The sequence below is a fragment of the Cololabis saira genome, chromosome 5 (assembly GCF_033807715.1).
Source record: "Cololabis saira isolate AMF1-May2022 chromosome 5, fColSai1.1, whole genome shotgun sequence".
NCBI lineage: Eukaryota > Metazoa > Chordata > Actinopteri > Beloniformes > Belonidae > Cololabis > Cololabis saira.
In genome coordinates, this window is record NC_084591.1 from 16,256,517 (window position 1) to 16,270,706 (window position 14,190).

The following is a 14,190-nucleotide window of genomic DNA, read 5'->3' on the forward strand; positions in this document are numbered from 1 at the left end:
AAAATATAATTAAAATAAAATAATAAAAAAAAAAAAAAAAAAATTATTTTGCTCACTGGTTTTACAAGGTCCTGATACTTTCCTTGTCATGTCCACCAAGGAAAAGTAGCATTCTCCTTGTGCCAACCAAATAATATTCAGAGATATAGCCACTGTTCAAGGTAAAAGCACAGATGAAACATCAGTGCACAAGTGCAGAACTTCTGTTCAATGGAATGTTTTGGATTTATAAAGGGAGTAAATGTGTAAAAATGGGATAGTTGGCAGGACAATAGAAAACACCTGAAAAACCTTATCAATATTTAAAGCGGTACTGCAGGCTGCTCCACAACTGATGTCAAAAAACATGGGAAAAATAAATCTTCTGCCTATAAAACCATATTTTCTTGTTTACTTCACAAGTGGTGCTCCAATACGTGCTAGAAATCTAATGCAGAGTGAATATTACTTTTGAGTTTCATAACTGCAGACCAGGCGCAATCACAGGAGCCTATTTGTCAGTAAAATTGCAATTAGAGCTTTTGTTGTAGTAAAGGCTACTACCGACTAGACTATAATGAGCCTGGTGAAAGATTTTCACCCAGAATCAATTATTATGACCTCTGCAGATGCTATAATCCTGCCAAGAAAGGCGGAAAAGGTAAAAAAAAAAAAAGACCTATGACTTTGCGGATATTTGCTAGGACATTTGCTCTGGACATTTTACTTCACTAATTACACACATGACTCATTTGCGTTACATTTTTATATTACAGGTATCCTCCGCAATTACTACAACCTGACCTCTGTTTCCTAGGTAATACTTGTCTGACTGAACACATGTTTGAGTACAAAATACCTGTTGAGTCATTGTCAAAGTAAAAGCTGAAAAAAAAAGCTGAGATAACTAACCAAAAGATATTAATGAGGTGAATACTGTAGGAAATTTCAAAGTAATACAGCCAGTAAGGTGGAGAAATCGCCTGGCGACACATGAAATGACATGTTAATTACCTGTGAGTCGGGTCATGTTCATGCTAATTAGACATGTGGTGCTAATATGACATTTTATTAGACCTCACCCTTGCCCATGTAGAAAGGACATTTTTGCAGCTTTACTGGGTTTCTAATGCAATATAGACCAGTTAATTACAAATGTCCTAAGTACCAGATGGACTTCCTTCTGACTACACATGTTTAAACAATGCAAGGAAATATGTTTCATTTTTTTTCTTTTTGATTCAAATTCTTTATTCAGTCACTTCACCAAACAAACATTGAACACAAACATTATCAAAATAAAATAGTGACTGAAAAGGCACAGGCAGAAGCATAGTGCTTATATTAATGCCTGTCCTACATACCAACAAACAATAGCAAAACTAATCCAGAAAAAACAGAAAGGAGGACCAATAAGGTTTATATATATCCTTCATACATATCCTTTTTATATGCTTTCATATATATATATATATATATATATATATATATATATATATATATATATATATATTTATATATATATATATACTTCTATATACACATAATAATATACAAAATATATAAAAAAACATATACATACCCATACACAACATATACATACATATACACATGCACATATATATATATATATATATATATATATATATATATATATATATATATATATATATATATATATACATACATACATACATATACATACACACATACATACATACATATACATACACACATACATACATACATATACATACACACATACATACATACATATACATACACACATACATACATACACATATATACACACACACACATATACACACTTATATATGTATACACATAAACATCAAAGAACAGCAGCAAACAAAAACAAATGTTAACCTTTGTAACTTTGAAAGATTGCTCTACAAATCTTTTTTTTATAAACTGAAAATGAGCTGCACATTCGTAAATCTATATTAGCTTCATTCCAGAATTTAACTCCCATAACAGATATACATCTTCTTTTAGTCTCTTTTCTAGCTTTTTGTAATACAAATTTACAAACAAAACGCAAATTATAATTTGACTCATATACTGAGAAAAAACGTTGTACACAGACAGGGAGTAACTTTAATCTAACTTTATACATTATTTGCATTATTTTATAATAAACCAAATCATAACATTTCATAATATGGGATTTTATAAATAATTGATTTGTATGTTCATAATATCCTACCCTATAAATAATACGTATGGCTCGTTTTTGTAATAGCACTATAGCATTTACTGTTGTCTTATACGTCGAGCCCCAAACTCCCACACAATATGATATATAAGGTAATATTAATGAACAATAAATTAAATGTAGTGCTTTATGATTTAATATATTTCTAGACTTATACAGGATCTTTCAATGTTGTTATCACTAAAAATAGTGACAGCTTTTCTTTCAAAGCTACCATTCACCTAATGTGACCACATACTCGAGGTAAAAAAAAAGAAAGAGCCAAGTGACACCACGGGGCATAGGCAGCTTCTAAATGTCACTTTGGTCCTCGTGTTGACGTATTTTGACATGTTGAAGTCCCAGTGCACACAGCTACACTCAGCGAGCCTGTAAACACAGTGTGATCTACAGTCTGCTGCTGCCGACACCATGTTTGACCTCAAGTCAGCGTGTGAAGAGACTCCACAGAGAGTTAATATCAGCTAATACAAGAGACTGCAGCCGAGTGTGCAGCATTCAATAAAGCATGGTACACGGTTGGCATTTGTCATTGTCTGGGCGTCATTTAAATGCGTTCCTACTGCTCCAGCGGAGGCTGAAACCATCACTCTTTATTTATTCTTTTGTTTGTTTGTTGTCTTTCAGGACTGGGAGTTCCCTCACTTCATGGGTGACCTGGATATGAACCTCCCTGGAATGTCAACGACGCACGTGAAGGTCAAGCTGCCTGTCTGCAAGAGTATCTTTAAAGAAGAGTACCACATTCACATCACAGGTACGCTCCAGCTCGGTTGCCGCAGGCAAAGAACAGGGTCATCACACAGTTTTACGAGGGCCACCTCCATCTTTCCCATGCAGCTGTATGCACCGCGCAGTCATAAAAGCCAAAACGTCCATGAGGGAGACTTAACTTTGTCCTATTTTTTCTTTTTTTTTTCTTTTAATGAATTGTGTCTACGGAAATGTGTCGAGGCTGCTCTAGTTTTCCCCTCTGTCCTCTCTGATGGGAAGGGTTCGGTGTCTACAACAACCACCTGACCGGGTTTTCTCCTCCTCGTCTTTCTCCATGTCGTGCAAGACGCTCCTCTCGTCGTTTGTCGCACCTCTGCGTCTTAATGTTTTCTGCAAGACTAGTACTTTTCCTCTTAGAAGAAAGTCCTTCCTGGTTTCTCTGTTTTGTGCCGCCGCATGAACACGGCCACTCACAGACATAAAGGGAAGTGAAAACCAATGTTCCTGAGCTAAATGTTAAGCTGTTCAAAACGCTCAGTGGTTTTGCGAGAGGTTGTTAACCCTAATGCATCGCATATCCATTAAGCGTGATGGAAACGGCTACGCCGCAACGTGATTGGTTTAACTAAAGGCTTATTAACATCATGTCTTGGGCAGAGGAGGGGAGTGGTGCCGTCTCTACCTGGGGAGAGATCTGCCTGCGATCAGTCAACGTAGGGAGATGGCTGTCTCATTGTAATGTAGTGAGCTCGTTAGGAGCTACTGCAGAGGAGGAAGCTCTTAGAAACGTGCCCGAGTGCATGAGGTGGATGCAAAGCACAAGGCACTCCTGATAAATGAACATGACAGCGTAGCTATCTGTTGGGCCTTGCCCTCTAAATCTTGTTTGGAGGAGACTCGCATTAATCAATCATTATGTCTGTGAAATTATCGGTAAAGGATTGTTAATTGTCATAACAGTGCGTATCTTGTTGCAGGTAAGTGGTTCAACTACGGCATCATCTTCCTCGTGCTGATTCTGGACCTGAACATGTGGAAGAACCAGATCTTTTACAAGCCCTATGAATACGGCCAGTACGTCGGGCCCGGTGAGAAGATCTACACGGTGGAGGAACCCGAAACGCTCGTGGACTTCAATCACAGTACGCTCACCTACAAGTGGCGCTCCACCAACATAGATCCCAGAACCAACTTCACCTACGTGGAGCGGGACATGTTCCTTCACAGCCGCTACGTCGGCGCCAGCCTGGACGTCAAATGCCTGGCCTTCATTCCAAGCCTGGGGGCGTTCGTCCTCTTCGGCTTCTTCATCTGGCTGCTGGGACGGTTTCAGGAGAGCGAGACCTTCACGGAAAACCAAGATAAGACGTACGAGAGGATCAAGAGAAAGTCGCCATCCGAGTACAGCAAGGAGATGGGCGTGACGCCGGAGGAGATGCACATGAAACCGTCGGGAGCGCCGATGCTCCTGTCGGTGGACGGGCCTCATTTTGGAGCGACTCCTTCCACCAACTCCACCATTTCCATGGAAACCCAGGAGACACATCCAAGCATAATGATTGACGTTGTGACTCAGGATGAACCAGCGGTCTCTTTTGATGTTCACAGACTCTCTCCGTGACTATCCGAACCCCTGAAAGGTTGACGTGTACAACAAGAAACGGGCGAGAACCGAGATGATCGGCAAGTGCAGATGTAGTTCGTCAATGCTGCTTGATCTCATATAAGACGATACAGTAACAAGGAAAGGAGGACGCGATGCTAACGAGGTGATGTGGACATGCCTTTGCAGAACAACCTTTGTAAAAGCCTCTGCATTAGCAAAAAAGTAAAAGGTAAACTCTTAACTAACATGGTGCTTGCTTGGATCGTGCATTTTCATTAATTCGTAACTATTTGGTGCCTATAATTAGAGGAGTGTTTCTACAGCAGATTTTATTATTCAGAGCAGTCTTACACCTACACGTGTGCCTTGATATTTCATATATTTATATACAGATACTCCCATATTCTTATAGCCTTTACTGCTATAGGCACCAATGTGGAAGATCTCCTAATTATGGTCTGCTATATTAATGTCTGCTGTATGTTTTCCGATCAGGCGTACATATGTTACCTCATTTTGCCATTTGAATTTATCCTTCTGTTACATCGCTCTCAATCTCTTTTAAAATATACATCTCTTGGTGAAATTACTCGATTATCACCATCAATGCACGCTGGTGACCTTTTCCTATTCCTTCACTTGATATCAGTTTTACGCTTAATAAATGCATAAATGCAATCAGTTGGAATGAAACTGCAAACCAACAAGCTGCCTCATGATTGCTGATGTGGTTGCTGCTCCTACGCTGAATAGCTTCAGACTCAAAGAGTTTTTTTTTTTTTTTTTTTTTTCCTTTGCATTAACATGCTTTTGAGGTGGAAGGATGGGCTCTTTTCCAAAGCTCAGGGCTTCTTTATGTCAAAATAATCCTTGGAAGGTTTTGGAGGCACTTTTGCAGGTATGAGCATGAAAAATGTTTAGTTGGCACATTACACGTCTGTTAAATTCATCCAAACACAGCCAGAAGCTGTAGCATTTAACTTTATACTTGCTTTCAAAGTGACTTTTTCTATATTTTCTTGTGCTACGGTTTCCTTTGAAAGGATATCTGTAGGTTTTGATCCAAAATAGTTTGCTCGAAGGATTCTTTTTTTTTTTCTTCCAAGTATCAGCTACATTTTTACAGTATTACCGACTTTTCATTTTACATTTGTCAACATTTCAGTTCAGTTGAATAACGGTATTTCTGCATACATTTGTAACCAAAGATGCCAGATAATGCAGTATAATGAACTTGTATAAATACAGTGGAGTGTATTAATGTTAAAATGCACTAAAATTAATGACCAAGCCCTTGGAAAGGATTGCGTCACACCCAAATCCAGACAGCAAGGACCTTGTTTCCCTTCAAAGTCAAGTGCTTTGTTTACTAATGGAACATTCATCAAAGTCACATGACTAACCCCGAGTGTGGAGTGTGCCACCAGAAACGTATTAAAGCCTTTTGCTGTGTTGAAATATATTCATTCTTCTATTGATAAATAGGTATATTATATTCACTCAATTACATTTTTGCATGAATGCATTCCAATTAAAGTAAAAAATAATGAAAAGAATATTTAAGGTAGACATCAGATGAAAATTTCCAGCCATTTATGTCTCACTGAGGGTAATTCTACATTAGCTTTGGACCTATCATACCTCTGAACAGTTTGAAATTACGACATACGAAATATATCACAAGTACCACGTTATTGTAGACAAGATAATGTTGTCTTCAGTGTTTTTTGTTTGTTTGTACTGTTTCTGTGAACAACTGGAGGCTCTTAAGTGTCTTCTGATTGGTCGAGTTTCTGTAAGTTTTACTTGAGGACGGTGTTGTTCCTCACAAAAGCTCACAACTCTTGTTTCTGGTTAGGTCTACTGATGTCCAAAACAAAAGCAACAATTGACCAAACTTTGACAGATTACATGTGTTTTCACCCCTTTTCTAGACATTTTTAGAGTATGAACGTCGTCAACTGGAGGACCCGCAACACTGGGGGCAGGACTGCTTGACAGCACCTGTCCTGCTCATGTACCGAGCAGGGAGACATTTGATTGGTTGTTTATGGCTATGACAAAGTACATCAGAATTGCTCACTGTCGGGCAGTATTGCAACGCTGCTTTGAGATGTAGGTGTTAATGTAGAATGAGAATGAGGATATGTAGCTTTGTGAAGCTCTAGACTGCTGGTATCCTCCATAGTGGAGCATTGCTTGCATATGTTGAGGCAGAGATCTCTATTTGTATACGTAAAAGCTGTTTTAAAGCCACTCTATTTAGCAGTACCACTTCTGACAATATGTGGTCAAATAGAGCTGCTGTGTTGATGAGAGTCACTGACAGTATTGTGTCAATGAATGAGGGCTGGAAAGCATGTCTTGTAATACCAATTTGTCCCAATAAATGAACTTTCCTAAGGTGTGCTACCCCTGTGTGATCACAAGCAGTATTACTACATAGAGTGGCTTTAAACCAGATAGTGAATGTTCAGCATGTTTATGTGTGTGGAGGCCTGTAAAGTATGTAGGTGTTTAAGATACTTGTTTCCCAAAGAGCCAGTTCTGTGAAAAGGTCAGTTTATTGAGCATATTTGCTTTTGCAGCTCATTATACTCAGTTGAAAGATCAGATGTTAGTGTTTCACCAAAGTGCAGACCCTTTCCAGACATAAGGAGGCTGAAAGATAGTTGTACTTTAGCCATTCTGGTCATCTTTGTTGTTTATGCTTTTTTTGTGTTGCAAAACTGATACCTAATTCAGTTGTCGTGGTTATTTTCTTTTAAAAATGAAGGAATTGTTCTGTGATTGTGACGCGTTCTGTATGTCTGTTAAACCTTGTGCTACCAATAAATGAACACATTTACTATAGTGTATTTTCTGACTGTTTTCTTTTGTTTTTGTTCTTTTCAATAATCCTTTATGTGATGCTTTCTTGGCGAGGTTCCTGACCCCATTTGTTAATTCCCATTGAGAAAAGAGAAAAGTTCTGGTTAACTAATTTCCTATATGCTCTGGTAGGAGTTGCCAAGCAACAGCACAGGTCAGGCTTCTTGCAGCTGCTGACCCAATTAATGTGTACGGCATGAGAAATGATGACACCGTCTCTTCACAAGGACACTTGAATATGTAGCCTGCATAAAAGACGCCCAGCTCGGATTATGAGTCCAGCTCCAGGCCTGTTTTTTTAATGCCTGTGACGGGGAAAAAAAGGGGGACCAAAAAAAAATCAATATATTGTGCTTTTCTCTCCTGGGGATATGTTTCTCAGCATGTCTATGTGTAAATAGGTTATAAATTGAAATAAAAATAAGAAAAAGGGAACTTGCTGGAGACAAAACTGAGCCCTGTTGTGCGTTAAGGACCACTCCAGGTGGTGTAAAGACAAACCTAAACCATCAAGTCAATTCATTAATTGGAGAAAGGGAAAAAAGAACTCCACAGCAGATAATTATGGCTTCTTTTTTTCATTTAAGAATGTTTACAAGTAGTTATTGATTAACTGATAAGGGTTTCGTGGTTTAAAATACTGTATCATTCAACAATTAATTAAAGTTTTCCACTTGTAATACACACCAAACTGTTGGTAGGTGTGTTTTCCATTACCTTTGAAGTTGTCGAAATTGGAATTGTGAATTGAAAAAAGTGCCCAGTGGAAATGTCAGTTCTTGCAACAGCTAACCATATATCCCAAATGAGGAGGCTTTTCTGACAATTTGAAAAAGGGCTATTTTTTTGTAAAGCCGCAATGTAAATACCTTCATCACATTTGATGTCAGTTAATAGTGTATTATTACCTTACCAAACTCGTTGTGCAAGTTATCCTAAAAAGATTTAAATCACTGCTCCTTGGTGAAATCGCGGGCAATGACAATGACCTTCCAGAAATCACTGAGACATAGTTGATTCCGTGTATAAGGCCTTTTTTTTTTTTTTTGTAAAAATAATAGTGCCTAAAATGGTTACAGAAATTGAAGTAGTCTGAATTACATAAATAGGTTGTGGACAGCCATTGGCCCGGTTTCCCAGATCAGTTAAGTAGTTCTTAACAGCGAAAGACTTCTTTCACAGGCTCCTTAAGATGGTTTGAAAGAAGTCTTTCGCTGTTAAGAGCTACTTAACTGATCTGGGAAACCGGGCCATTATCATTATTTTTGGGTGGGCTTAACACGACAGGAGAAAACACAAAAAAAAATAACTTTTCTGTTATGTGACATTTCGAAAAGTCGCTTAAGTTTTCTGCCAAAACTGTGGCTAATGTTTTGAAATTTCATGTAGATAGGCTAACAGTGATTAAAGTCTCTCATCCGTTTTTTATTATTATTTCACAGCCCATACTCGGTTCATTCAGCTTAAATCCTTCAGTTTTGAACCCTCCCCAGTCACTACAGGGCTCTGTCCTGGGGCCCCTTTTTTTTCACTCCCTATCTCCTCCCCCTCAGCAATATTTTTTTGCAAATTCAGGATCCATTTTCACTGCCGGTGACATCCAGCTCTACCTTTCCAGTAACACCTCCTGCTAATAGGAAATTAAATCCTGGTGTACCTCAAACATCTTGAAATTAGACAGTGAAAACCTGAGCTCCTCCTCATTGGCACCAACTCATCATTATCCAAAGTTGACAGCTTCTAAAGTCTCCCCCTCCCCTCGGGTTAAGAATCTGGGTGTCATAGCACTCTGTCATTCCCACATCAACAACACACCCCTCTGCTTACTTCCACCACTGTAACATCAACTGCCTCACTGTCCACACTGCCTCCCTCCTTGCCCACTGTCCTGTCACCTCCTGCAACGTTTACTGCAACTCTCTCCTCTTTGGTCTGCCCCAGAAATCCCTTCAGATGCTCCAAGTGGTCCATAACTGCTGCTCGGATCATAACAAGAACCCCAGCATTCCATCACATCACCCGCATCCTGCTTCCAAGTCTGCCAAATAATTAATTACAAACTCCTCGTGTTCACCTTCAAGGACATCCATAACCTTCACCATCTCTCTCCGACCTCCTCCAGATCACCATTCCAGCCCAGTTTCTCAGATCCTCCTCCTCCTCCTCTATCCACCGCACTGTCCCCTCTGCCCGCCTCAGCACCGCGGGCAGCAGAGCCTTCAGCCGCTCTGCCCCAAACTCTGGAGCTCTTAACCACCTGATATCCGCACGATTGACCATCTCTCCATCTTCAAATCCAGACTCAAGACTCACCTGTTCAAAATTGCCTATTTACTCTTACTAAGTCCAACTTCACTGTCCTTCTTTTTTTTTTTACTATATGATATAATAAATATGCTATATTGCTGATCTTATGCATTGTTTGTTGTAAAGTGTCCCTGGGTCTCACTTATAAATTAAATGTATTATTATTATTTTTCTAAAGCCAATCATGCCGCATGATTTTCAGCCTGATTTTTCCAGTTGCAGCTAGTCGGATGTCGGCTGTTGGGAAGCTCCCCATTCAAACTATGGCAAGATGAAGGAGCAACATTCATGTGATCAAACAGCCACATCCTTGTGATCTATACAAATGATTGCACAAGCAGCCTGCACTGGTGGTTTCACCACTTGGTTTCTTTTCAAATAATAAACTTGTGTTTTGGCTCATTTGTTAACAAAATGCGGTTTGGAAACCAGTTAGGTGACCAAGTTCCTGTTACGAAATGTATGACCCCGAGTCTTCCCATCAGTCACCAGCAACTTCAAGACTCTCGCTTACAATTCAGGAAGTTGTGCATCTCCAAAAGCACAACCATCCACCAGTGGATGGTTGGCTCGTTTTGCCTTTCCCGTAGTTTAAGTGCTGTAAGATGTTAAACTATCAAGTCACCTGGGACAAATATTAGTGGCTCCAATACAACATGAATCTTCACAATTGACTCTTTTGATATGATACACAGGAACATTTGTATTATTGACTTATAATAAACATATCATTTTAATAAATTCAATTAAAAATAATTAATAAGATGAGCATTATTGTTTCCTTTTCCTTGTTTGTTGTTCTAATCTGCTACTGCTACTACCGCTGCTACTACCTCTACTAGTAAAATATTTAATCACTTTTCCAACTGTTGCTCTGCTTACTGCCCCCTATCGGCCACCGCCGGTACGACGCGCTCTCCTCGCCTACTACGCGAGCGACGTTTTTGTTTTAATGTTAAAGGAGCATGAGGCAAGAATAAGAAATGATACTCATTAGCGCCACGACGACCATCGGGGTTGCTGCAGCCAACAGCGAAGCCGGCACGGGAGCGCGCACGGACTCCTTACTTCTTTGCGGCTAACGCTACTTAGCACGTTAGGCCACTCCGACTCCTTGGTAATCTCATGTGATTTTCAAATCAAGCTCTTAATATGACTTACAAGGTTATCTTACCTGGTCAGTAGGAAATGAGCCATGTCAGCATCTGTTTTCAGTCCCAATTCAAGTTGAAGCTGCTTCCATGACTCAAACGCGTATCCAATGTTTACTCGTGTGCCTGCCCGTTTTTGCTCGTAATTTCTTTTCGACTCGCGACTTGTTTCTGATAAAGGCTTCGTTTTCTTCTTAGTAGCACTTTTTAGTGGGCTTTGAGTGGCGCTGGGTCGTTTGCCAGCTGTGGAAGAATCCATGTCTACCCAAACAGAAGTTTGGATCTACCGCGCTCTTCTTCTTCTTCCTGTATCCAAGCCGAGCGCCGTCGAGAACGCTCATGCAGCGTCATTTGACGTCATTTGACGTCACATCCGCAGGACAGCGCGGGAAATTCGGGCCCAGAATTGCAGCGCATTTTGCAGCACACAGCCTGTTCAAGGCAACGGAGAGATACGCTAGAGGGCTCATTCTTTTTGGTTTGGAACGCTTCATCTGACATTATTACTAGAAAACTTAAAACGTATACGCATTTTTTTCATAAATCCTGCCTCATGCTCCTTTAACTGTGGGTGTGAAAATCTCAGCACAACATATTATACAATGCTTTGTACCTAATAATGATAATGAACCAAGTGGTGCCACAAAAAAAAAAGAATCTTGTGGGCGGGGCCGGCTGCCCATTGGGCCCTGGGCCGGGGGAGTACCGCCCCCCCCCCCCCAGCCCCCCTGAAGCCCCGCCCCTAGATGGATTATTAAAGTGCATTGAATATAACACATGAACTCTTTTTGTATTATGTCAGAACAGGCTAGCTGTTCAATGATCACAGTTTACTGTGTAAAACAGCAAACTATCAATATTTAAAAAAAAAATCATTTTGCAGATCTATCCAAAATCAAAACAAACAATAGAAACACCTACATTTTTGTCATTGATTGTTAAAAGACAATGTGTGAAACTGCAAACTCTGTTTTGTGAGGCACTTGAAGTACTGTCATGAATTTTAACATTCGTGGTGCCTTTTAAGGATGAATTAGACGAACTCTAATGATCTTTTGACCTCTCTGGTGCCATTGTGAGGATTTACAGTATGCCATAATGAACGAGTTCCAGTTTGAGCAAAATGGACACACGTATGAGCCTTTGTGTTTATTGCCCATTAGCAAGCTAATGTGCTAAATTAAGATGTTAAACAAGGCAGACATAAGTCCAGCTGAATATAAGCATATTGTAATTGTTGTAATTGTGTGTGAGTGTGTTGTAACTGTACCATTTAGCTCAAAATGTACCTCCCCATAGCTGCAAGAAATTGCTGTTAAACAATGTTTTCCATGTCAAAAGACTGATAGATTTATCATTTCATGGGAGATTAAGTAATTTTGAGCTGATAAAAGACAAAAGAGCGCTTATTAGAGAAAGTGGTGAAAGCTATTTGCAGTTTGTGATATTCATTCATGTCAAGGTTCAATATTTGCAATGACAAAACAGTTTTCAAGCTTTCTAATGTGCAACCAAGAGATGACAGGTTTAATCTCTGCAATGTTTCATCATCAGTTACATCTTACTAACGTCTGTTATTACATCCACAACATTGAATCTCATCTTGCCACGCGCTGTAAATGATATCTAATATGGGCTGCAGGCAGATGGCGTTACTGGTAAATTTGAGAAGGGAAGAAAAAAAAGAGAGATGTGAGAAAACAAAGCAGGTGTATGAACACCTGAGGTCTTGCTGTTGCTTGTTGTTTGTCCGGGAAAATAAATCTCACTGCCATGTAGCAGTAGCTACTCACTGAGGCCTTATCAGAGTCTACCATTGTGATTGATTTTTTTGGATGGACAATGCAGTAATTGAGTGAATGCATCAAATTCAGAGTTTCAAAAAAATGTTTTGTGGACCCTATCGATTGCATTCTGCTTTCTAATCAATTTCTTTTTCACCTCATGTCTCAGATTTAATCTTTTATTTTTGCCTTCCCTATTTACCTTTACATTAACTACAGTCAGATGCAAATGTTTTAAAAAAAAATCACCACTTCATTATTGGTCACATTACTGGGAAAATACAATCTCAGATGAACAATGACATAAACCCTTGTTTAATTTGCCATTATTTAGCTTATAAAAATGAATTCTTAACTTTCAATCAGAAGAGGCTTTCTCCTGGAAACCCTGTCTGTCGGCATGTCAAGTCCGATAGTCTGAGACATACCTCTTGGGATTTATTTGTCTTTGGTCTGACCTTGGGGGACGTCTACTGGGATGGCCACTTCTGGGAAAACATAGCACTGTCTTGAAAGTTTCCTACTCGTGAATAATCTTTCTGCCTGTAAAATGTCCATCTCTGAATTGCTTGGAAATGGTTTTATGCAGACCAAGAGTAGTGTTTCTCTAAAAACCACTGCTTATTTCTTCCCTTGTGAAATTTTGTTAAAACACATAGAAATGGTCCGCACCTACGATATCTAATTTAATATAGATATGGAGACTAACTGATGTTCTGTAAATCAATTATTAGCACATCCTAAATTATTTTGTAAGATTATGGGGTGCTTGGTATTGCTCAAATCTTTTTTTGCTTCATTTTCAAATGAGGGTGTACCGAATGCTGTACGATTGACATAAAAATTCTACACATCCTAAAAAAATTAATAAATGTAAGAATGATCACATCTTTTATGTGATCTTCCAACAAACGGAAGCCCTTATGCTCTGGGCGGCTTCTCTTCAGCTGCAGGGGCACTTGTCAGGGTAGATGGGAAAATGCATGGATTCAAATAGAAAGATATTTTAGCACAAAAGCATCCGTCTAAAATCTGAAAATGAAGAGGAATTTTTCCCATTTAAACATGGCAATGACCCAAAGCTCACATCCAAATCAACCAAGACATGGCTTCAGAAATGGAAAATCACAGCCTTGGAGTGACCCATTCACAGCTCAGACCTCAATCCCATCGAAAACCCATGGAATGTTCACAGGAGGTCCCCTCGCAATTTGAAAAAATGTGAGCTTTTATGCAAAGAAGAGTCTGGATGTGTGCAGTTAAGAGACATATTCACAATGGACTTGCTAATGTAATAAAGGCAAAAGCTGCTTCCACAAATCATTAGTAGGGAGGGATGTTCAGATTTATGCAAACAAGCTGTGGCAGATTCTTTTTAGAATATTCCCAATAAATAAACCAATTTTTTTCCTTCTTGAATATTGCATTCAAGATGTAAACATTCTCAGATTTATGATATTTCTGCCTTTATGTTTTAGAAACCTGCAGTTTCATCATTGTGTGTATACTTGTGATGTCCACTGTATTTGTGTGATTTAAATT

The 14,190-nt window shown here is 39.2% G+C and overlaps 1 protein-coding gene across 3 annotated transcripts in view; it reads left to right on the plus strand.

The window, feature by feature from the left end:
* Nucleotides 1-7,371, plus strand: part of tmem117 (transmembrane protein 117) — a 66,633-nt gene extending 59,262 nt beyond the window's left edge. For all 3 annotated transcript variants that reach the window (XM_061721077.1, XM_061721076.1, XM_061721078.1), the window contains exons 7-8: nt 2,843-2,972; nt 3,907-7,371. In XM_061721077.1, the coding sequence (XP_061577061.1) occupies nt 2,843-2,972; nt 3,907-4,550 (774 nt within the window). In that variant the 3' untranslated portion in view covers nt 4,551-7,371. The remainder of the gene's footprint in view (nt 1-2,842; nt 2,973-3,906) is intronic.
* The last annotated feature ends 6,819 nt before the right edge of the window (nt 7,372-14,190 follow it).